This window comes from Castor canadensis, chromosome 2 (assembly GCF_047511655.1).
Source record: "Castor canadensis chromosome 2, mCasCan1.hap1v2, whole genome shotgun sequence".
Lineage (NCBI taxonomy): Eukaryota > Metazoa > Chordata > Mammalia > Rodentia > Castoridae > Castor > Castor canadensis.
The window spans coordinates 84,223,898-84,250,392 of NC_133387.1; the positions used below are offsets into that span (position 1 = coordinate 84,223,898).

Here is a 26,495-nt window from a genome sequence, read left to right on the forward strand (position 1 = left end):
AAAGAAAAATGAAAAAAAAAAAAAAAAAAAGACTGAATATTTCTCCATATATGAATTTGACATTAAGATTTCAGCTTTTGTGAATTATTTCTTCAAGTTAATTTATGGAGGTTGTTGTAATTTTTTTCCTGATCTATTTTAATGGTCTCTTTGTAAAATAACTACAGTTATTACAGTTATTGTCAGAAATATTTTCCCCACTTTTTCAATAAACTTATTTAGGATGAAAAAAAAAAAAAAACAAATGATCCATGAGAAACGAAAAAAAAAAAAAAAACAAAACTGACATTTAGTTAGACAAGCCAAGAAAAAATAAAAACCCAAATAAATTAATCAGAGATGGAAATGAACTTATTACAACTCATACCACAGAAACACAAAGGGTCGTAACAAACTGCTATGCACATTATATGCTACAAAACTGGAAAATCTAGAAGAAATGGACAAAATCCTGAACACACACAATCTCTCACAATTGAATGAACAAGAAATAGAAAATCTAAACAGATAAATGAGTAATGATACAGAGGCACTAATTTAGAATCTACAATTTAAAAAAAGTCCAGGAGCCAGGCACTGGTGGCTCACGCCTGTAACCCTAGCTACTGAGGAGGCAGAGATCAGAAGGATCATGGTTCGAAGCCAGCCTGGCCAAATAGATCACAAAACCCTGTATCACAAACGCCCCTACAAAAGGGGTGGCAAAGGTTGGCAGAGTTGCTCAAGTGGTAGAGCTCCTCCTTAGCAAGCATGAAGCCGAGTTCAAACTCCAGCACTGAAAAAAAAAAAGTCCAGGACCTGATGGCTTCACTGCTAAATTCTACAAAACAGTTAAAGAATTATTTGCAATGCTTCTTAAAACATTCTGAAAAATTGAAATGGAAGGAACTCTACCACACTCTTTCCAGAGCCAGTGTTACAGTGATACCAATATCATTCAGTTACAAGAAAAAAGTAAACTACAGAGCTTTGTCCCTGACAAATATAGATGCAAAAACTCTCAAGTAAATACTAGCCAACTGAATTCAACAGCAGATCAAAAAGATCATATACCATGACCAAGTGGGAATCATCAAAGGGAGGCAAGAATGGTTAAACATCTGAGTTAATAAACACTATACAACTCATCAACAGAACAAAGGACAAAAGCCATGCGATCATTTCAACAGATGCAGACAGAGCATTTAATAAGATTCAACATCCCTTCATGTTAAAAACGCTCTACAGATTAAGTATAGAAAGAACTTACCTCAAGCTACTAAAGGATATAACTGGAAAATCCACAAGTAAAACCACACTGAATGGGGAAAAGTTAAAAGCACTACCTCTACAGTGGGGAACAACACAAGGATGCCCACTTTCACCACTTGTCATGTAATACTGGAAGTCTAAGTGAGAGCAATAAGGCAAGAGAAAGAAATGAAGAGCATCCAAACCAAAAAGGGAGCAAGTTAAATTCTCTATATTTGCAGATGACAAAATTTTACACATAGAAAAACCTCACTACTCTATCAAAAAGCTGTTAGAACTTATAAACAAATTCAGTAAATTTGCAGAACATAAAATCATAAAAACAACAGTAGTACTGAAATTTAGAAAGCAACCACATTCTCAATTGCTACAAAAATATTTTAAGAATAACTAAGGGAGTGGAAGAGCTCTATAATCAAAGTTACAAAACACTGATGGCACGTGGCCTTGCCTAGACCTGTTCTGAGCACGGCTTGACACCCTCTCATCCCACAGGGTCTTCCCACTGTCCCTCTCCTCTGCCACGGCCACAGATTAGCAGGACCTTTTAGCTCACCCCTCAGGACTCTATGGCCTCTGGCAGATGCCAGTTGTTCCCCAGCTTGTGGGCTATGAGCTAGAGAGTGCCAGGTCCAGAGGAGCCCTGTAGCCCTGCCTGCTTCTGCAGCCATCCAGGCAGGTCTGTGACCCTACTACATGCCCTGTGGTTGACGGTCACAATGGATGGGTGGGACTGACCCCAGCTTCCAGGGGACGGTCACTGTGCACACCAAAATGACATAACTGAGATGCAGTAAATAAGTGACAAAGCCAAATTTAAGAAAAAAAAATCCTAATGAAAAACATTATAGAGGACGCACAAAAAAAGTGGAATGGTATTCCTCACTCATGGGTCAGAAGAATCAATATTGTTAAAATTATCATACTACCCAAGTAGTCTATAAACAGTATAACTTCCACCAAAATACCAATGTCTTTCTAAACAGAAACAAACAAAATACCCTAAGTTCATATAGAACCACGTAAGTTCCAAAATAGTCAAAATGATCTTGAAAAACAAAAACCTGACTTCCAAACATACTACAAGTGATTGATTCCAAGATGGCAGATTACAGACACCTACCACATTCCTGTGTCTCCATAAACCAGAAATAAAACCTCAGGTACATGGCTAATAAGGAAAGGTGTACAAGTTAGTAAGCCCAGGAAAGGCACCAAATAAAAGTGGTAGACAGGAAAACTCAAAAAATGTTGAACTGTAGATCTATAAAACAAACAAAGAAAACACTTTACTCAAGCAAACCCAGAGTGGCTCCTCGGAAGTGGGGCCTGATCTGCTCTATCCCTTTCATACTTCACTTGTGGCAAGAGCCACCTAAGTGCAAGCTGGCCAGAAAGAAGCCAACTAGCCACTGAGTCCCCCTGCCCAGGGCAAAAGGCAGTCACAGGAAAAAGCAAGACCAGTGGAGAACCGCCCCCAACCAGTTGCATCCTTAGACCCAACACTCAACCCAGCATATATACTACACACAACTGCCCATGACTCTCTCTGCAAGATGGCCTAACCAGAGGCCACCAAGCTTTGCTGCAATCTAGTGGAAGACACCTGGGTCTACCACCTAAGACAAAGGGTGCAGGAATACTGCCTACATCCTTAAACCCACTGCCCAGTACAGTGAATATATGAGTATACAACTGCACATGAGTCTCTCTGCAAGACAGGCTGATTAGAGGCTGTCAAGCCTTTTCTCAATCAACTAGAAGCCAGCAAGCTCCTGGGTCACTTGCCAAGGGCAAAAGGCACAGGAGTGAACTGGCTACATCCCTAAACCCGCCACACAGCCCAGAATGTACACAAGTGACAAAAGCAATTCATCTGTCACTCTGCAGATGAAACATCAAATCAGAGGCCTAGGTGGAAAACAAAAAAGCTGGCTGTGGACAAGCCAGAGTTGCCACTGAATCCCCTATACATAGCAAGGTGTGGGATACAAAACTTGACACATTTAACAGAGTGCTTGCTGACCCACCAACCATGCTCAGAGTCCCCCCACCCACCCCTGATACTTCACACAGCTGGAACTGCCCCACCCCACCAGAACCCAGCAGTGGGACATAGCTGCCCCATCCTACAGCAGCCCAGCCCCTGAGAATTGCTGCTACTTCATAGGACCTGTCCCACCTCACCCCAACCACTGACTCTTGTATAGAGTGCTAACCCACCATGGAACACTGCATCCAGGTTGCACTCAAGCAATCCCTGGCCCAGAGGGGATACATGAGTAAACACAACAGGAGAACCACAGACAGAACACTGAGGACAGAGGCTGTGAGGTAACAGCTACTGAGTGGAAGAGCCAACCTGGCATGCACTCTCCTCCTCAATGAGGAAGAAATATCGACTTTTATTTTCTTACTTCTCTTTTATAAGTTTTTTAAGTAGTTTATTCTATCTCCTTTTCTTTTTATATTTTTTATTCCTAATTGTACTATGCTTTTGTAATCCCTGACTATAAAGTCTTTCTCTTCAATAAACTATATTCCCACAAACTATTATTGCATTTACCATCACCTCACATACTTTACCCTCTTTTTCCCCATCTTTCTTCTTCCTTCCTTCATAAATCTCTTATTTTTTACTACCTAAATTTTAAATCTTACACCTATAAGATTTTTTCTAAACCCCTAACATACCATATAAGAAGCAGAATCCCTTTTCATATAATGTTAGTGGGGTGTAGATGATGTCTCCAATTATTTTTTACTTCATGTAAGTATTTGGTTTGGTTTTAAATTGATGAATTTGCTGTTGCTGAGTAACACCTCCAAGCCAGTGGGAATAAACAGTACATCAACCTTGCTACTACCCAGTCCTGCCAGAACACAGAGAATAATTCAACTGGAAGACTTCAGGTGATTAAAACCTCCAACCAGGGCTGGAGGAGTGGCTCAGTAGTAGAGTGCCTGCCTACCAAATGTGGGGTCCTGAGTTCAAATCCCAGGACCAAGTTTAAAAAAAAACTCCAACAACCTGACCTCAGATTAGCAAATCTTAACACAGAAACACAAGAAATATAAAAAGACAAGGCAGCTTGACTAGTCAAAAAAAAGGAAAAAAACCACACAATTTGCATGATAATAAAATGGATGAAATCTCAAATATGAAACTCAAAAGAATATTAAGAATGATAAACAAAATTAAATAGGACATGTATAAACTTCTCAATGAATTCAAACAGAATACAAAGTAATGAATTCAAAGAGTCTATACATGAACAGTTGAAGAAAATAAGGAAGGCAATGCAAGATATGAAAGAGGAATTCAATAAAGATCTAGAAATTCTGAAAAAAAATCAAATTAAAAGAGAGGATGAAAAGAGATACAAGCTAAAGGCATAGAAAACATATTAAATAAATAGCAGAAAATTTCCCAAATCTTGAGGAAGAGATGGTCATCCAGGTAGAAGAGGCTTTCAGTACTTCAAACAGGCAAGGACATAATACAGCCCCACCCACCCCCACACACATCATATTATAGTTAAAATATTTTGCATACAGAAGAAGGAGAGAATATTGAAAGATGCAAGAAAGAAGTGCCAAGTCACCTATAAAGACAAACCCATCAGAATAACAGATTTCTCAAAAGAAACTTTAAAAGCAAGGAGGGCATGGAAGATCTATTTCAATCCCTGAGAAAAAATAATTGCCAACATAGATTACTGTACCCAGCAAAGCTATCTTTCATAATTCAAGGAAAAATAAAAACCTCTGTGATTAAAAAAAAAATTAAAGCAATTCATGACCACTAAACCAGCACTACGAAGATACTTAAAGTAATCCTATACCAAGAAGAGGAAGATAAACACAATCATGAAAAGTTGAGAAAGGTTAAATATCACTAGAGGAGTGGATGACCAAATGAGGGAAGGGAAGAATCAAACACTATTAAAAAAAAATGGCAGGAATCACTATATACTTTCAATAATTCTGAATGTTAATGGTCTCAATTATCCAATCAAAAGGCATATATTGGAGGTTGGATTAGAAAACAAGACCCAGGGCCGGCATGGTGGCTCACTCCTGTGGTTCTGGCTACTCAGAGGTGGCAAGCAGCAGGATCAAGAATCGAGGCCAGTTAGGGATAAAAGTTAGCAAGATTCTATCACAACCAATAAGCAGGTGTGATGGTATGTGCCTGTCATCCCAGCTACATTGGAGGTGTAAGTAGGAGGATCCCAGTCCAGGATAGCCCAGGCAAAAACACAAGACCCTAACTGAAAAATAATTAAAGCAAAAAGAGCTGGGCACTTGACTTGAGTGGCAGAGCACCTGCCTAGCAAGCAAAAGGCCCTGAGTTCAAACCCTAGTGCCACCAAAAAAAAAAATGTATTGCCTACAAGGAATATACCTCACTGACAAAGAAAAACACAAGCTTAAAGTGAAAGAATAAAAAAAGATTTTCCATGTAAATGCACCTGAAAACAAGCAACAGTAACTATACTCATATCTAACAAAGCAGACTTCAACACAAAATTAGTCAAAAGAGGCAAAGAAGGTCACTTCATATTGATAAAGGGAATAATTCATTAGGAGGACATAACAATTATAAACATATATGCACACATATATGTTTATAAACATCAGCACACATAATTTCATAATTATAATTATGAAATTATAATTATAAACATCAGCACATACAATTTCATAAAGGAAACACTACCAGACAGAAAAGCACAGATAGATATTGAGACAATAATAGTGGGTGACTTTAATATCCCACTCTGACTAAAAATAGGTCAACCAAACAAACAAACAAAAAAAATCAACAAGAAAACTTCATAATTAAACAATACTACAGATAAAACAGACATTTACTGAATTTTCAACCTAAAACCCATAGAGTATACATTCTTCTCAACAAACCATGGAATTTTCTCCAAAATAGATTATATTTTAGGATATAAGGCAAATCTTAACAAATACAAGAAAATTGAAATAACTTCCTGTATTTTATCAGACCACAGGAATAAAACTAGAAATCTGTAACAACATAAACTACAGAAAATAATTAGATACATACAGACTGAACAATTCACTGTTGAATGATCACTGGATCATTGAAGAAATAAGGGAGAGAATTAAAAAAATTCTTATAATCAAATGAAAATGAAAACACAACTTACCAGAGTCTTTGGGACACAGCAAAGGCACTGCTAAGAGGAAATTTTATAACTATGAGAGCCTTCATTAAAAAATCAGAAAGAATACAAATAAATAAGGATATACCTCAAGGTGTATCAAGAACAAGCCAAACTCAAAAGCAATAGGTGGAAAGAAATAATAAAGATCAAGATAGAAACTAACAAAATAGAGCCAAAAAGAACAATACAAAGAATCAATGAAACAAAAAGTTGGTTCTTTGAAAAGATGAACAATATTGACAAACCCTTAGCCAAACTAACCAAAAAAAAAAAAGGGGGAGAATACACAAATTAATAGAATTAGAGATGAGAAAGGGGATATTACAACTATTATCAATGAAGGTCAGGAAATCATTAGAATACTTCAAAAATCTATATTCTAATAGTCTAATAGTCTAAAAATCTAGAAGAAATCAGCAAATTTCTAGATGCATAATCTACAAAAATTGATCCAAGAAGATACTAATCATGTAAACAGATCTATAAGCAATGAGACTGAAGCAGTAATAGTCTCCCAACAAAGATAAGCCCTGTTGAATTGCTGCAGACCTTTAAAGAAGAGCTAACACCAACTCCCCACACTATTCCATGAAAGAAAAGGGGAAGGAACACTACCAAACTCATCTATGAAGCCAGTATTACCCTGACACCAAAACCAGGTAAGAATACAATTTCTTTGATGAACACAGACACATTCTCTATAAAATACTTGTAAATCAAACTCAACAACACATTAAATGATCATACACCATGATCAAGTTGGTTTCACTCTAGAAATCAATAAATGTAATACAGCACATGAACAGAACCAAGAACAAAAACTATATGATCTTCTCAATAAATGCAGAAAAAACCTTTTGACAATCCCTCATGATAAAAGCTCTGAGGACTAGTGGAATGGCTCAAGCAGTAAAAATGCCTGCCTAGCAAGCATGAGAAGCATGAAGCCCTGAGTTCAAACCCCAGAGCTGCTGAGGTGTTTGAACTCAAAAAAAAGGGGAGAGGACCTTAAGAAAATAGGAAGCATGTATGAAGCCCCAGGTTCGATCCCCGGCATCTCCACCAAAAAAAAAAATAGGAAGCCAGGCACCAGTGGCTCACACCTGCAATCCTAGCAACTCAGGAGGCAGAGATCAGGAGGATTGTAGTTCAAGGCTAGCCAGCACAAATAGTTCACAAGACCCTATCTCGAAAAACCCTTCACAAAAAAAGGGCTGGTGGAGTGGCTCAAGGTGAAGGCCCTGAAGTCAAATCCCAGTACCACAAAAAAAAAAAAAAAAAAGGACTTCAAAACAAATCTGTCCACTCTCTCCACTCATTCAATGTAGTGCTACAATTAGCCACAGCAAAAAGGCAAAAGAAAGAAATAAAAGGGATACAAAGAGTAAAGAAGCCAAAGTATCCCTATTGTAGATTTGTAGATGATATGATCCTATACTAACTGTCCCTAAAGACTCCAACAACAATTATACCAAGAAGATACTTGCACTCCCATGTTTATTTCAGCACTATTTGAAATAGCTAAAATATGAAATCAACCCAGATGCCCTTTATTGGATGAATGGATAAACAACATGTGGTATGTATACACAATAGAGTATTATTCAGTCATAAAAAATGAAGTCTTGTCATTTGTAGCAATCTAGATGGAACTGGTGGTCATTATTTTAAATGAAATAAGCCAGACACAGAGAGACAAATGGTTCATGTTCTCTTTCATTTGTGGAAAATATTAAATCAATCTCACTAGAAGAACAAAATGGAATAATGGTGACTAGAGACTGCAAAGGCTAAAGGGGAGGGAAGATGGAATGAAGATCAATATGGGGCACCAGACTATAGCATGGAAGAATTACTTATGGTTCTTTAGCACAGTAGAATAACTATTGGCTAAAACAGTCTATAATATATTTCAAAATGATGACAAGAGTATGAAATTCCTAACACACAATGAAGAAATGGAAATGCTTGTTCCCTTGATTTGGTTCTTATGTGGTATATTTATTTATTGGATTATTATAATTATAACCCCGGGTAGATATACAAATGTCACGTCTCAGTAAGAAAAACTGCAAAGATGAAAACAATAATGGTATGTAGACATAAATGCCCAAGAGACAATGCTCTGGTCCGACAGGCGGAGTCCTTAAAGCTAACAGCCAGCGTGTGCATCAATTAGAATGTGCGCTTGAACCCGCCATTTCTAGTGCGCTCTTCCAGCTATTGTACAAAATTGCATCTTCCTGCACATCACTGGAAATCCATTCGGTAAAATACAGTTGATATTGGCTTATACCACTCGAACACACATTAGAAGCAACATGGCCACTATAACCCCACAACTAGGGAAGAGGAACTAGGAAGAGGGGGGCTACTGGGAGCCATGTGACTGTCAGATTGGAAATCACTGCCCTGAAGCATGGCCTAACAGAATCCACTAAAACGCTGATGGTGCTTTAAGCCAGTGTCAAATTGGTGGAAAATGAAAACCAACCTAGACCATCTCCATTGCTTAAAATTCCTATGTCTCTCCAGAACCTCCAACCCAAGAAGGCAGCACCTCTGGCTGGATTGGAGCCTCCTTCTACATCTGATGACAGGACAGTCCTCAAGGCTTGCAGGAGGCCTAGAAAAGCACCTGTGAGGCCCCTGATGGGCAGACACACTGTGGGACAGAGAACAGAAGCAGATCACCGAAGGACACCACCCCAGCTCATGCAGCTACCCTGGAAGTCCTTGACTGCGCTACAAAAGCAGGACAGGGCCAGGACAGGCAGGTATCTCCCCTATAGAGCACCCACATTGCTGGGATTGTCTCCCAGGACAGTGCTGCCACCTTTTGGAAGCTAAATGCCGGACAAATGTAATCATCTTCAGTTAGGAGATCCCACGGAGCCAGGGGAGAAATAATTTTCAGGGAAAATGGATTGTTCATTTGACTATGCAAAACAATCTCTGGAAGAATTCCCCTCCCATCCTCAACGCTGTCAGGCCCCAAGCAGCCTCAAGAGAGATACAGGTGCTACCCTGGAGACAGGGCACTCTTGGATACAGCCTAGAACAGCTCAAGGAAGCTGGTTCCTGGCCCGATCTTCCCCAGAGCAGGAATCACCATGCAACAGGGTTCCCCTAGGCCCAACAGGAGGGCAAGCTAGCCATGTTTCCATGAAATTGTATACTTTATAATCTTATGTATCTTGCATGCACTGCTAACAGAGTTCAAGAAACAAAAACACTTAAAATCTTGGTTTAGAGGTTTCCAAAATGAGGACAACAGACTCAGAAAGGTTGAAGACATTAGCCAAAGTCACGCAGCTGAGAAACCCAAGTTGATCTTTTGCAAGGTGGGCGAGGGCACCCTCTGGTTGAATTAGGAGCTCTACCTTCTTCTCTTTCAACTCCGGTTTAGCTATGTGCCTTTCTACAGGTGGCTGCTGGGACGGTGCCCTGGGCCAGAGCAGCAGAGCAAAAAGGAGGGCCAGGGCTAAAGACTTTTAGAACTCCACCAATAGAAAAGGAGAGAAACAGCCTTCTTTCCCAAAGAATAGACCCTTCCCTGGACGCCTTCTGCAGGTGCGGGAGGGCATGCTTTCTGTGCAGACCCCACCCCCAACTCTCACCCACCAGCCTCCACGAACAACTGAGTCCTGTATCTTACAGACACAGGGCCTGATGAAGACAATCAAGACAGTCCTGTTGTCATACTGCTCCACCTAATAACCCTGACAATAACTTGTCCTAGAGACAGCTGTCCATGGAGTTCTGACCAGACTCTCTAAAATCTAGAGTTGATCAGTACACAGGAGGAATGCACTTTTGTAGTGTCTGTTGCAGAGAACTTACACAACTCACAGAGACTCAGGAACTAGCTGGACAGAGAACAAGTTTCCTTGTAAGTACCACTTCTGATCAACCCAGCAGTGAGACTGCCCAGCCACTGGGAAAACGATTCTAAGACTGAGTCTGGCCTGGGGGCACGACAGCTGAGATGGATTGACAACGTCTACCTTAAAACTACATTTGTGATTGGCTGGATACGAGTCAGCTTCTCGCTGACCTTGGCAACCTGTCCGTCCCTCCCCTTATCAAACTGAGCATTTCAAGAAGGTCTGGTTAGCTCGCCCTGGCCTTGGGGCCCACATCTTGCAGCTGTATTTTATTTTGCTTAGAGGCTTGTTATTTTTTTGTATCTGTTTCTAAATTGCCTCTCTCATCCAAAATGGAGTCACCTCTGTCATTGCTCTCCTTATAATATCTATTGGTAATTAAAGCTTCAGTGCTTGTGGTATTTCTCCCAAAGGGTTTTGATTTATTGGCTGTAGCTACAGTTATAAAATAACAAAATATGTGTTCACAGACCACTGTAGATAAGGAAAATTAAGTTCACAGACATTACCTCTAAACCCCTGGCGTTGCCCTCCTGACATTTCATGAAGTGGGCAAGTCTGCTTCTCTCTTGATAACCAGCCTCCTGCAGGCTTGCTGCACCCACCGTGACCAGGGTTTAATGTCAACAATTGCCTCCTAAAATCTTGGAATGCACATGCTGCCTCTTTCATCTGCCCATTTTCCCCTAAGGGGATGCTGCTTTTGCTCTTTAAAACCTGTGAGCTCCTCCACACCAAGAGGAAGGAAGCAGCACTCGACCTGGCTGTCTGCATGGGCACAGGCACTGCCTTGTGAGCCCAGTGCCCAGCAGGCTTGCACACCTTCTAGGCCAGGAGCGTGGGCACTGCTGGGCCATGCTCTGGATGGGAGGGGGTCCTGCTGAGTCTTCATTCATCTCTAGGCCAATTCTGGTCACTCCATTTTTCTTATCAGGGATTGGGGAGTGATTCTCGCCATTGAGATCTGAGGAATAGTCTTTTGGGGGGTTCCTGGAGGATTTTTTTCCCTCTTAAAAAGAGTTGCAAGGAACAGGCCACTTGTCTGCCTCTTGATCTTGTTGTCTGCAATGTGGCTGCCAATTGCAGACCAAGAGAAGTAGGGCTGTTGGGACTGCCACAGGGTCAATGCAGCCACTGCACTAACCATTTGGTTAACCAGGACCCCCCTACCTCAGGATGCTTCCTTATGTGAGCCAAAAAATGTCCTTTGCATCTAGAAACCGTAATTTGTCCATGAAGTTATCGTCACCTTTATTTCACAGAGGGATGAGAAGCACCGAGAACTCCCAAGTCAATGACCCAAAGGACACAACTAGCAAGGGGCATAGTGAGAACGCAGCTCAGCACCACCATCCTGAAGCTGCACCTAACATCCCTCTCCCTCCTAGTCTCCCCAGGTCCTGTATACAGAAGGAACTTAATGTATGCTTGTTTGTTAATGAATAAGCTTTCTGCTCAATTCCCCTGTGAGAGCCTTGCAAAGACTGGCCATGGCTCCTCAGTACCAACCAACAGTCTCCATTTCAACCCTTACGAAACTTGCCTGCTGCTTTAGGCACATTTCCATCACTGAGACAAACACCACCTGAAATAAGTCAATTTAAAACAAGGTTTATTTTGGCTCACAGTTACAGAGGTTCCAGCCTATGGTCAGTTGGCCCTGGTTCTTTGGGCCTGTGGCGACATAGTACATCACGGCAGGAGTATGTGGCAGGGAGGCTGCTCACTTCACAGAGGCCAGGAAGGGAAAGACAGACAGGAAGGGACAGGGTCCCAATATCCCCTCCAAGGACATGCCCCCCCACAAGCTGCCTTCCTTCTACTAGGTATCACCTCCCAAAGGTTCCGCTACCTCAAAATAGTACCACGCTGGTGACCAAACCTTTAATACATGGCCTTTGGGGGAACACTTCAGATCCAAACCATAGCACTGAGATACTCTAACTGCAGCCAGGGGCAGGAAATCCTAGAGACCTCAACTACTATACACTGGGGTCTCCATTTCCAACATACAGTAGTCTCCTTTACCTGCTGCTCTGCTTTTCACATTTCAGTTACCTGAAATCAACTGCAGTCAGAAAATAGAAAATTCCAGAAATAAACAACTCCTGAGTTTTAATTTGCACACTGCTTTGAATAGGGTGATGAACTCTCATGCTGACAAAACTGGGATATGAACCATTATTGTGTATTTTATCCACCATGCATATTCTACCCCGCCATGAGTCACATAGGACTCAGTTATCAATCAAATACTGGTTTACCTAACCCTTCTTTTACTTAATAATGGCCCCCAAAGGAGGAATGATGGGTAATTTGGGTATGCCAAAAATAACCCCTAATGTGCCTCCTTTAAAGTTCTTGACTTAATAAGGAAAGAAAGAGAGTATACGCCAAGGTTGCTAAGACCTACAGTAAGACAAATTCACAATCTGTGAAGAAGGAAAAAAAAACCCATGCTAATTTTGTTGTCAAATCTCAAACTGCAGAAGTTACGGCCACAGTATATATAAGTTCTGAGTGTTCACCTCACTTCCTTCCACTCATCACATAGGCATTGTATCTGACGTCATCATAAGAAGGAGGAGCACAGTGCACTAGAAGATTCTGTGAGAGAGAGAGAGAGAGAGAGAGAGAGAGAGAGAGAGACCACATTCACACATAGTGTACTGTTATAATCGTCTTATTTTATTAATTATTAAAAATCCCTTACTGTGATAGTTCATAAATTAAACTTTGTTATAGTTTATACTCAGCTTCAAGCCTCCACTCTGGGTCCTGGAACACATCTCCTCCCTACACCCCAGTTAAGAGAGGACTGCTGTAGTGAGAAAAGCTCTTCTCTCTCTTTGCTCTGAAATCAGGATGGTTTAAAATTGACGGTGGCATGGTTTCCTATGCAGTGTTCTTTATGGCACATAAAATAAGTGCCTCTTGCAATGGGTGCCATCTTGGATTGATAATGAATGATAATGTCTATCAGTCTTAAAAGAAAATAGTGTCATTTTAGAACTTTAGGCCCATCCAAAAAGACCTAAAGTCATAATTAAAATCAAAGCGCTGCCAGGCATGGTGGTACGCATCTATAATCCCAGCATTCAGGAGGCTGAGGCAGGAGGACCTTGAGTTCCAGGCTGGCCTGGGCTACACAGTAAGACCACATCTCAATAAATAAATAAATAAATAAATAAATAAATAAATAAAGCTTGTTGGTCAATATGATTTCTGTAAAAAGACATAAGGACAAGTTTTGAAAGCCTCCCTAGCATGCCCTTCCCTCCAGCATAGGATTACAAATCCACTATGTTTATTCTGCAGAAGGAAACAGCAGAGGTCAAACAAGGTCAGACAAGCTTACAGGGGCTCACAGACCCAACAACTAATACCCAGAGCAAGAGACAAAACAATTTAGGAAAAATGGCAATAACCTGACTGGTTTTCTGACAGCACACAGAAGCTCTGGCCCAGAGGTCTCAGGAAACACATCTTTTAAAAAAAGAGTAGATTTGGAGCTGGGCACCAGTGGCTCACACCTGCAGTTCTAGCTACTTGGGAGACTGAAATGGGTCAAGGTCAACCTGGGCAAAAAGCTTGCAAACCCCATCTCAACCAATACCTGGGCCTGGTGGCACACACCTGTCATTCCAGTTATGGTGGGAAAGCCATAACATAGCAAGATTATAGCTCAGGCCAGCCTGGGCAAAAAGCCTTATGTGCAAAACAACCAGAGAAAAAAGTGCTGGAGGACGATGGCTCAAGCGGTAGAGCACTGCCTTGCAAGCATGAAGTTCTGAGTTCAAATCCCAGTACTACTGGAAAAAATAGTAGATTTCAGCTAGGCTGCAAATGTGGCTGAGTGGTAGAATGCTTGCCTACCATTCATAAGCACCAATAATAAAAATAATATTAATAAATTTAAATAAGTACAAAAAGATTTGGTGACACCTTGAGAAGTTCAGAGCCTCGTTTCCTGATAGAGACCAAGACAAGACCCATTAAGGTTTCACTGATACTGCCCCAGCCCCCCTGCACCTTGACTTAAGAATCAAATAAGCATCTCCTAGTATACCAAAAACATGCCCAAAGAACAGCCCAGATGCTTTCCAGACTGTTCCATGGCATAGCTACATGGCCCTTATCTTGGAAGAAAACAGGTTCATGCTATAAGGCCAGAGCCTCTCCATTTTGACTGAAAATCATCAGTTATTTGACATAAAGTCAGAATGGAGGCCACCAGTTGCCTGTCATCCACATGGAAAGGAAACAAGAGCTGCAGAGGGGTGCATCGGAGATGCCACATCACGAACTGTGAGGACCCCGCACCACCTCACTTATTAGCTCTCAGTTCCTGCAGTCTCAGTTTGTTAATCACGCCTTCCCTTCAGGAGCACTGACCTTCCCCAGGTTTGTTAACCAGGCTGGAAATGAGAGCAGTCACAATGACTGAGACCTTGCTGTGTGCCAGACACTACTCCACAGGCTCTGTTATATTCTCTCATCCAATTCTCACAGAAACTTGAAGTCCGTTTTGCTGATGAAATCCTGGGCAATGATGGCAGAAGATGGCTTTTAGGTATTGGTTTCCAAAAAAGGATCTTTTCTGGTGGAGTGGCTCAAGTGGCAGAGTGCCTGTCTACCAAGCATGAGGCCCGGAGTTCAGACCCTTATTCCTCCAAAATAATAAATAAAAATTCTACCAAGAAAATGATTTTTTGTTAAGCTGGGTACGTGGAGTGGTATTATATTAGAATTTCTTATATTAGTCTTAAATCTTTGTTTCCACAATCAATTTTTTAATTCAAAAATGAACCTGACCTGGGCATGGTGGTGTACACCTATAATCCTGGCACTTAGGAGATGGAGGCAGAAGAATCTAGAGTTCAAGACCAGTCAGAGTACATGGTAAGACTTTGTCTAAAAAAAAAGAAAAAAAAAAAAAAGACTGATGTTCACTACCCTGCAATCAGCTTAAAAATACCCTCACTCCACTCCCTAACACCAAGAGAAGAGCATGAAGGGGCAGTACCAACCTCACCTATCCCCAGACCTCAGGATTCTGGATTATTCTCAGTACTTAAGGCTGCCCCTGAAGGAGAAACCAAGCAAAAAAGAGAATAATAGGAAGGAGCACAAATGATTAAAAATAATGATGCCAGTACTGAGGAAAGCACATAGACAAACGGGATGGTTTTCAAACCCTCTGCTGGCCACAGGGAAATTGATTAAGAACAGATCAAACTTTGATGCATATTGTTTTTCAAAACAGACATGAGCCCTCACACACATCCCCTTGGAAAACAGCCAAATAAAATAAGTTACTGACATACTGAAACAGTACTTATGAGAGCTACTGCAACACCTTACAAAGTATAACCATAGCCATAATAAAAAATAGCATTTTTAAATGCATAAAATTTGGGAGCATTTAAATAAATGATTTTGTTTGTAATGTTAAAATATTTAAATATTCATGAAGATTTATCATCACTACATCATGGCCTTCATGATGAATTACCATGTATACACATGGCAAACTGTAATCTGCTTTACCAAAATATGCTTTACAATATGATAAATAATACAAGTTGGATGTGCCTTTGTAGTAACAACCACTTCAATCCCCAAGTAGCCAGTAAAATCCGAAATGGCACCATCGCTGGAAAATAGCTGGAACCAAGATCCAGAACTCAAGGGGAAGGAGCTGGTATGTGGACTCCAGGATCCACTCACTTTTAGCCAGGAGGAAACTGCCAAAGACCATCCAGTCCAACTATCTTCCCTAGAACTGGGGAAACTGAGGCCAAAGGCTGACATGACTTGCCAAGTCTTCATAAATTATTTACCAGGAATAAAAATCCCAGACCCTTGGAGATTAGAAGGAAGAAACAGGTATCAGAGGTGGGGTGAGGTATGACAGTGACAAAAGGCAGCTGACAATGGAAGACAAGGCAGGAAAACTAAGGAGTTTCTTACAAAATAATACTGGCTATGAAGACTAAACCAAGAATCGGAGTTATGAGAATTCTCAGTAAATTTGTTATTCTCCATTTTAAAAAAGGGAGGGGGACATACATAGTATCTCTTAGATGGTTGCCATCAAGAGTGTTTAAGATAAACCTAGAGAACAATTCAAAGGCTATCCAGAAAGTTATTCCATGGAATGCCTTCATGCCCAACAACGCTGAAGAATGTTACATACACACATGCATGTTTTTCCAAGGATAGAATGAAATTTATTTGTTTGAGACATGCACACATTTCACAGACAATAAAATTAATACATTATTTTTTTCTTTTTTACAGTGCTGGGGATCAAACCTGGGGCCTCATGCAATGCTAAAACAAGCACTCTACTACTGAGCTCCACCCCCAGCACTAACACTGGTTTTTGAGAGCTTAAATAGCTTGTATACAGATGACAACTTATCTAAATAACCTGAAATAAAAATGACTGACTGCATATAAGCCCCAGAGAACATCCAGTACTTAACCATCACTAATCACCACTCCCAAGGCCATATCCATATCAACAGTACCTTATCAATCTGGATGATGTTATAAGAGTCCAAAGACAAGCAGATCACAGGATAAGAATTTATTACTCCAGCGTGAAGTAATAAGAATGGTAGCTTTATTGATGTCCATCCCAAGATCAGGAGAGTGGCACCTTCTTTCCCTTTCCCTGGAGCTCCCTTTAGCTCTTAGCAACATAACAAGGAAGAGATGACTCTGTGATAAGGCACCTGTCAGGTTTCAAGACGTTACTTGTTTTTCTTCTTCTTCTTCTTTAGGCAGTGCTGGGACTCGAACTCGGGCCTCAAACATGCCTCTATCACTGAGCTCCTACTCTTGCTGCTCCTGCTCCACAGGCTATCCCTTCCCCCATCACCTCCGCGTTTTATAGGATTACTGGAGTCTTCCCCACAAGCCTACATATTCCCATGGGCCTCCACCCTTCACCCACCAAGCATCCTCACAGGGACTCAGATTCACCCCTCTGCCTTTGCATTCTGTGCTATCATTTTAACTACTTTTATCTTCACCAACTTCTTTTCTTCACAGTCACTTCAAGTATGATTTAGAGGAAAGAACAGGAGGATTGGAGCCAGAAAATCCTGGGTCGAATCCCAGCTCCTGCACCCAAATTGAGCCCTGTGATTGAGAATAAGTTATTTCACCTGGCGCCTTCCTGGGCCTCAGCTCCCACACGTGTAAAAGGAGACACACGTGCAAATGAAATAAGACAGTGAATATAAATTGCTTGGTGCATAGTAGGTAGGTGCTCCATGGGCACTCCTTTCCTACCCCTGCCTGACCCCCACTTACAACTGTTGGCCATAGCTTCTTTCTCTCCAAAATGTTTTCTCCCACTGTACTCACAGACGACACACCCGCCCCATATGCTTCCTGCTGGCAATAGCTTCTACACCTGAATCAACGGAGAGCATTTTGAAGACCTATATCAGGAAATGTGATTTTGAGCATTGCCCAACTGTGGTTCTTGAAATAGAAATAGCAAGATTGCAAAATATAGCTAAAAGCAGGCTGTATAAGGACTGCCGGAGTGAAGAAGAGGTCCTGTACTCCCCCAGCTTCTCTGTGCTCCTTCTCCAGTAAAATCTGTCTTCACATTTAGCCCAAGAAAATGTAGAGTGCCCAGTTATATCTTAATTTCAGCTAAACAAATACTTCCAGGTATGTGGTCAAGAATACTTGCCGTGTTCTCTAGCAAAGAAAAGCAATAGAGAAAGGAAACTAAGCGTCATGACTATTAGAGATAGAGGTGATGGTGTCACCAATGACAGCTGAAAGTTCTCTGACCATCAGGGAACTCGGGTGGAGTCCTAGCAAGAGCCAAGAGATGGCACATTGGCCTTGATTTTTCAACTCCATTCAACAGGGGAGGCACATAGTTTATCCAGTCTACACAAAAATCTCCTCACCAAATACTTGTGTCTGCTCTATGGTATATTTCATTTATTAATTTTAAACAAAATTTTGTTTAATGAGCACATATTTTATATCTCATATAGAAGAGATAAGTCACCCAAGTGACTTCTCCCTTACCTCATTTGCATTGGAATTTTCTGTCTTACAAGAAAATTACACATGAAAATGCACATATGGTACTGTATAAACTGAAATGTCATCTCAGTTGGACTATTGCAGTAACTTCTCAGTTGGATTCCTGGCTTCTGTCCATCCAGTCTCTTCACAACAGTTGCCAGAATGATCCTTCTAAAAAATTAGCCAGATCATAAAACTCTCCTGCTCAGAATCCTCCAGGGGCTTCCCTTCTCACTCCAAGTGAAAGTTAAAGTCTTTCCAATGGCCTTCGAGCCAATGGACTCCCCACAGGCCTCCCCTGCCCTTTCCAGGCTCACCTGGCGCCAGCCGTTCTAGCCAGAGCCCAGGATGTTCAACTTCTAATGCTTGTTCTCTCCCCCCCCTCAGGGCTTTGTTCTAACACCAACTTCTCCAAATGCCTTCCCTGGCAATGCTGTGTAAAATCATAGCTTCCCTTTCCTAGGATATCCTACCTCTCTCTCTGCTATATTTTTCTCCATGTCACCCATACCATCAACTTACTGCATGCTGTATTTAGTTATATATTCTGTGCCTCACCCACTAGAATGGAGGGCACAAATTACGATATTCCATTTTATGTAGAGTTGTCAGCATGAAGAACAGCACGAAGTCTGCATTCAAGAAATTTATTTGTTGAATGGCAAATTATTGTAAGGTTGAAATAATGAAATAAGCCATCCTAGGGTGAAAGGTAGTGCCTGAAAGTCAAATGAATAAATGTGGGATTTTCTTCAAGATATCAAAGTTGAAAACCAGCTCCTCCTCTGAAGTTACCCCACATATTCTCTTCCTCACTGGAAATGTATAATGAGCCAGAGGGGCTATGAGTTCTCTGCTTCTGATGTTAATATTTTAAAATGGAGGGGTTGGGAGTTGTCAGTCAGTGGAAAAGCACATGCCTAGCATGTGTGAAGCATGGGTTAGATCCCCAGCACTGGGGGAAAAATAATATATGTGCATATGTATATATGCTGTATTGCTGAATCGCTGAACAGGATAAGGTAGCACAAGTCTGTAATCCCAGCAATTGGAAGGCCAAGGAAAGAGATCATGAATTTAAGGGTAGTCTAGGCTACAGAGTGAGATCAGCTCAAAAAAAAATGCTGGGCACAGCCCTTTCACTATTAGCATTTCATAAATTTTAAGATTGAAGAAAATACCTGAGAAAACATCCTTTTAAAATGCAGGCTAAGGACAGTCAAGAAATTCTAGAATAAAGAATGTGCTCCCATGAAATTTCCGCACAACGGGCATTACAAAGATCCGACCAAATGACCTTGACCCGTGAGACGCATCAAAACCCAAAATGCCACACAGACTTCTCCGTTACCTCTCTATGGAGTCCCTGATGAGCTGCTGCAGGTCCACCTCCTGCTTCCTCAGGGTTCCAAAGGAAGACTGGCTCTCCATCACGCCTTTGCCTCCAATGTTCAGCTTGACCTTGCCCAGGACCGTCTCAATGGCTCCACTCACGTGGTTTGCAAACTTGCCCTCGTATTTCACGAAGTCCGACTCCACGACCACTGGAAAGAACGGAGCAGAGGAATCTGAAGACTTAAAGCCGTGTGCCTCAGGCAGCCTCGCTTCCCAGCCCTGCGCAGACCGTGGGAAACACGCTGGCTGTGCGTGATGGTGAAAGGAAACCGACTGGCACCCGGAACTGGCCAGGGTCCTCACGGGCTTTTTTGCTTTGTCGTTTTCCAATTCCAATACAGAGAACAGAGCGTAAAAAGCGACTGTATAGTTTAGAAAATCATTTCAAAGTGAACATTCCTTTAACCACGATCCTTTGAAGAAATAGACTTTTAAATGTGTGCTTTGGCGGGGCGCCACAGCTCGCGCCTGTAACCCTAGCTACTCAACCAGGCAGAGATTAGGACGATCCTGGCTCCAAGCCAGCCCAGGCAAATAGTTCTGGAGACCCTATCTGGAAAATGCTCAACACAAAACAGGGCTGATGGAGTGGCTCAAGTGCTAGAGTGCCTGCCTAGCAAGTGTGAGACCCTGAATTCAAACCCCAGTATAAAAAACAAAAACAAAAACAAAAAAAGAATGTGTGCTTTGCAAGTATGAAGACTCACGTCCCTCCAGTGGCACACCCAAAGGAGTGCCTTAGCATCTGGCCAGCCAGCCACCTGCACTGTCCCTGGGCATCTTTCCTTCCTACCCACCAGTCTTGGAGAACAGTCCCCTGGCCCTGGTTATCTCCACCCCAATAATTTTCTCCTCCTATTTTTATTTTTCTACCTGGCCTCTAGCTAGTCATTCAATTCCTTATTATGCAGTTCTTTATCTGCTTTCCTGATAAAGTCAGCAGACAAGCTGGCCCCCTCAGTTACCATCCTAGAGCATCCTTTCCTTCTCTTCCTCCATACACACTCCCTGCCTCCTTCCTGGCTTCCCAGACACCAAGGAGTACGCCATCCCCATCTGGCATTCCAGCTTCCATCAAGTCACCTGGAAATTGTCACCTTCTAGTCATATCCAGGTGTTTGCCATGAGAGTGCCTTCAAGGTCAGCCCTTTATATCTGAACCCTCAAGATGAATATCTGATGATGTCACACTTGAACTGCCAGCCTTTTGTCTCCAGGTTCCTACAAGGTTTTTTTTGTATGTTTATCTGGTTTTGGTGCTGTTCATTGAGCCCAGGGCCCCCGCATGCTAATTACATGCTGTATCACTGAGCTGAACCATCAGCCCACTGTTCCCGTTTTTAACCAAACCAATACAACCATAAAAAGTCTCAATCATCACCACCCAGTACGGATACATAAAAGCCTGCTAGGAACATCACACTTTTCCATCTCTCTGACCTGAGGCTCACCTGGGCTCCTGGCTGCCCTCCACAAGGAACTCAAAACCACCTGGAGTCTGAAAATCTTCTTCATTCACAGGCCACCCTCAGCACCTGTATTTCTTTCAGTCCAATGGAGAAAGCCCACCCCTCCACCAGGGCCAATAAGCGACCACCTCATTATTGTAATTTACAAAAGGGAGAACCAATTCCCCCACTATCACCAAAAATAAGAAAGCTTCAAAAACTTTTCCTAAGTAACATCTTGTGGGATAAAAACACTTTGGGAACTGCTTCAGGAAACAAAATGGAATAGATATTAAGAGTTGAAAATTATACTTCCACTGTAATTGGCCTAGAGGGGTGAGGTGGTTTTTGTTTTTTTTGGGGGGGTGGGAGTTGGTGCTGGGGATTGAAACCAGAGTCTCATGAATGCTAGGCAAGTGCTCTATCTCTGAGTCACAACCCCAATCCTGGGACAGCTTGGGTAACATCCATCTCCCAAACCTCAGATTTTCAAATATAATTTGGAGATAATCAATGATACCTACCTGAGGGAGTATGTTGCCAGCTGATGTATAAAAAGGGTGAAATATAGGACCTGGCAGACAAGGCTCAATCTATCCACTAGGTTTAAGCCAGAGCAACATTCTTTTCTGATAAACAGGACAGTCCCAGATTCTACAAAGCACTAAACAGACAGAAATTCTATCTTCAGGACACAGTTCTGATCTTAGGCTTGCTATCGCTTTTGGAAACTCTCCAAAACTAGTCACACAGCAGAAAAGGGCAGTCAAGACTGTGTACACCTTCAGCACAACTCCAGAAAAGATGTCATTTGTGCACACTTGGTACATCAAGTCATCACCTGCTGCTGATGGAAGGGAAGAAATGAGGGAACCAACAGGCCATCACAGGATCACCAACAATCCAACCATTACCCCTGCTACCTTCACACCTTTGGGCAACACACAACAGTGTTGTTGTGAATGGCAAAAAATAACCATAAGGAAGCCCTGGCTGAAGGCTTGTCTGAAAGAAAGTTGGGAAACTATTTATAAACTCAAACAATCCCCTCTATCTTTTTCTCCTTTAATAGAAATGCAATCACAAAATTAGAGCTGTTTGGAGCTGAGAAAGTCAGAAATTAAGTATTTCTACATATTACTTTGTTTTAAAAAGTAAGACAGCAATGAGTACCAAGTCTTCAAAAAGTTTCCAACCACTGGTCCAGTAATTCTATTCCTAAGAATCCTTGCTATAGCTTAAAAATATTACAAACAAAAATGTTCATTGCAGTTTTATTCATTAAGCACTAAGTTGGAATGGTTTAGCAAACTAAGGTACATACACACAAAAGAATATTACTTGTTAAAAGTAGTATTAAAACACTTTTAAAAACTTACATAAAAAATCATATATGGCTAAATAAGATAATAAAAAGGAGCATATAAACAATGTATATGGTATGTTTCTAACTCTGTTTTAAAAAAAATTAGATGCAGAGCTGGGTGCTGGTAGATCACACTTACAATCCTTGCTACTCAGAAGACAGAGATCAGGAAGATCTCAGTTCAGAAATGTTATCATTTGCTGGTAAATGGATGGAATTGGAGAACATCATTCTGAGTGAGGTTAGCCTGGCCCAAAAGACCAAAAATCATATGTTCTCCCTCATATGCGGACATTAGATCACGGACAAACACAACAAGGGGATTGGACTTTGATCACATGATAAAAGCAGGCAAGAGCACACAAGGAAGGGGTGAGGATAGGTAAGACACCTAAAAAATTAGCTAGCATTTGTTGCCCTTAACGCAGAGAAACTAAAGCAGATACCTTAAAAGCAACTGAGTCCAATAGGAAAAGGGGACCAGGAACTAGAGAAAAGGTTAGATCAAAAAGAATTAACCTAGAAGGTAACACACATGCACAGGAAATTAATGTGAGTCAACTCCCTGTATAGCTATCCTTATTTCAACTAGCAAAAACCCTTGTTCCTTCCTATTATGGCTTATACTCTCTCTTCAACAAAATTAGAGATAAGGGCAAAATAGTTTCTGCTGGGTATTGAGGGGGTGGGGAGGAGGGGGAGGGGGCAGAGTGGGTGGTAAGGGAGGGGGTGGGGGCAGGGGGGAGAAATGACCCAAGCCTTTTATGCACAAATGAATAATAAAACAATAATTTTAAAAATCCAGTAATTTAAAACATACATACTCATTTTGTGTGACAAGATGCAAAGTTAAAAGACAATAGATGGAAAAATTTTCAAGATGTATAACAGAAACTAAGCATAAAAACAATTGTAAATGAACAAGAAGACAACCCAAAGAAACTAGGAGAAAAATAGAGAAATATAGCCATTTATGGAAGAACAAATACAGTGGCCTCTATGAAGATGTGCTCAACTTTGCTAGAGGACAGAGAATGACTATTGTGTATCAAGCATTGCTTAATCTTTCACAGTCTGCTGAAGTAGTTATCATTGAACTCATTTAACAAGTGAGAAAACCAAGTTTTAAGATTAATAATTTATCAATTGGCTTTTTTTTCCCTCAAAAATATTATAGCTTATGGAAATAGTGGAATGTTTTTTCTAATAAATTAAACCCTCTCTACATTTAAAAAAAAAAAAAAAAAGGAAGATCTCAGTTCAAAGCCAATCCGAGCAAATAGTTCAAGAAATCCTATATTGAAAATATTCATCATCAAAAAGGGTTGGTGGAGTGGTTCAAGTGGTAGAGCACCTGCTCATCAAATGTGAGGCCCTGAGTTCAAACCCCAGCACTACTCTCGCCCCCCCCCAAAATAACTGCAGATAAATAAAACTGCAATGTAAGTATAGATAGAAATTAACATATGATACATTATGGTACAATTTTTGTTGATTTCTAAATTTTCTCCATCCCATTTTATATTTTATAAACACAGTAATGAATTGCTTAACAACAGGCATAAATGTTGGGTAGAGTACCCATCCCACTTGTGCTGACTGGCCAGAATATCTACCATGGGTATGACTTACTTCTAGAACAAAACTGAAAAATTATTTTTAAAATGTTAAACTGTAACTTTTTTTTGTCAGGCTGCAGAATTTTTCCATTTTAAGAAAGAATGTTTTTAAGACATTAGGCAAAAGAAAATGAAGAATTCACTATAAGGTACCACTTCAATTCCAGACAAAACAACCCACTATTCTGAGACTAATTACAAAACATACCCAAAAGTACATACCTGGGCTCACTGATTGGTCTTCTACAAGTACATCTCCCAGGGTGACAGACAAAAACTGGTACTTGGGCCTCTGCCAGCACCAGTATCTCTTCTTCTTGGTCACCAGACTTAGAAGTTGTAACTTATCTGAGTCATTCAAGTTTGATACTGAAATCAGGTTACCACCAGCATCAACTTCTTTCAGAAAATTCCTTGTTGCTTTTGCAAACATTTTGAGGGCTCCAGATTACCTGAAAAAAATAAAATATAATTACACTAAAATCAAATAAGAAGTTGTTATTTTACGCATTTTTTCTAAAGTTGTATTTCTCTCTCGTCTCAGCAGTTCATGTGAAAGCCTATTTACTCTCTACAAAATCCTCTAATCTGAGTTCAGGTGATTACAAAGACATCAAATTGTTGAAAGCAAATATTTGTAACAGTTAGGATAGCCAGGTTATGCTTCAGAAACAACAAACCCCAAATCTTAAACACAATAAAGTGTGTTTATTTCTCATACTACTTGTCAACACAGGACAGGAGAGCTTTGTGTATTGTAGTTAATTAGGGATCCAGACCAAAGGAAAGACACTCTTATTGTCAGTCATTATCCAACAGAAAAGAGAGTTCTGGAAGGCCTCACACCAGCAATTAAATGCCTGGACTGAGACTATGTTCATTTACAACTTGTTAGACCTAGTCACATGTCTTCAGCCAACCATAGGGGTTGGGAAATACAATCCTACCAACAGTCTGGAAGGTGGAGGACTAGGAATATTTGTTATAATGATTTCTACAAATTCAACCAACTGCAGGTTGGAGAAGCTTTTTTAAAATTGCATTTGTAATGAACATAAAAGCTTTTTCCCTGTCATTATTCCTTATACAATACAGAGTAACAAACATTTACATACCATTTCCATTGTATTAGGTATTGTCAATAAACTACAGAGGATTTAAAGCATGCTAGAGGATGTGTGTAGTCTATATGCAAATATAACATTGTACACAAGACTTGAGCATCCTGGATATTGGAATGAGGAGTCAGGGGAAGAGGTCCTGGAACAAATTCCTCAGCCAATACCTAGTCACTCAACTGTACTTCTTCCAAACGTCAAAGGCGCCTTTCCTCTACACTCTGTGATCTTTCCTGTTTAGAAATGAAAAGTAATTAACTATTACTTTTTAGCTCAGAAATAAAGGCAGAGAAACACTTCAGCAGTGGGGAAAAAGAAGAAACACACTGGAAGATATAAAAGAGAAGTACTAGATTCAGCAGAAGCATAGACTATTTAATAAATGGTGTTAAAAAAAATGGGCTAACCATCTGGAAGAAGTAAAGTGACTCCTCTCTCATGCCACATGTAAGAGCAAGTTCTCAGAGGATTAGAGGTTTCTTTAAGGAAAATGAAAGCATAAAGTAGAAAAAAATACAGAGAGGGATTCCAAGATGGCGGCTAGAGGGAGGAAGCAGAAAGCGACCCTCCTATAGTGAAATCTTGGAGAGACACTGGAGACACACTTTGCAGGCATAATCACCGAGAAAAGGCATAACTTTGACCCCTCCACATCTCCAGCCGGCACAGAGAATCTCCACTTCACGTTAAACGGAGAAACGAGGAGGGCCCCTGGGCCGCCAGTGGCCGGCACCCACTGGGAAGACGTGGACCAGGTGAGCTTCGCGGTACCACAGTTCTCCCACAGACAAGCCTGGGCCAGAGCAGCATAGCCCCCTGGACAGACTGACCTCCACCCAGGGAAAAAAGAGAAACTGAGTAATAAGCAATAAGAACAATTAAGACATGCTGGAAAGAGGGTGGGGTGCCCTGAGTGCTGAAGATTGGGGGAAGGGAACCCTTCCCGGGACTGTAAATAAACAAGCCGGGCAGGCCGGAGAGCCTCTACGGGAGCGGGGGCACATGCCCAGCAACCAGGAGCGGGGAAGCTTGTGAGAGTGGCAGAGGGAGGAAAACTCCACAGGGGAGGAGGGAAGACCCACTTCCCACATGAACTGTAAACAAACATGTCGGCTGGCAGGAGCAGCAGCACTGCCCAGT

General features: G+C 41.2%; 1 protein-coding gene across 2 annotated transcripts in view; it reads right to left on the minus strand.

Moving 5' to 3' along the window:
- Nucleotides 1-26,495, minus strand: part of Gsdme (gasdermin E) — a 70,321-nt gene that overhangs the window by 26,890 nt on the left and 16,936 nt on the right. For both annotated transcript variants that reach the window (XM_020179403.2, XM_074065165.1), the window contains 2 exons: nucleotides 24,460-24,689; nucleotides 19,761-19,953 (listed from right to left, as the gene is read on the minus strand). In XM_020179403.2, the coding sequence (XP_020034992.2) occupies nucleotides 19,761-19,953; nucleotides 24,460-24,670 (404 nt within the window). In that variant the 5' untranslated portion in view covers nucleotides 24,671-24,689. The remainder of the gene's footprint in view (nucleotides 1-19,760; nucleotides 19,954-24,459; nucleotides 24,690-26,495) is intronic.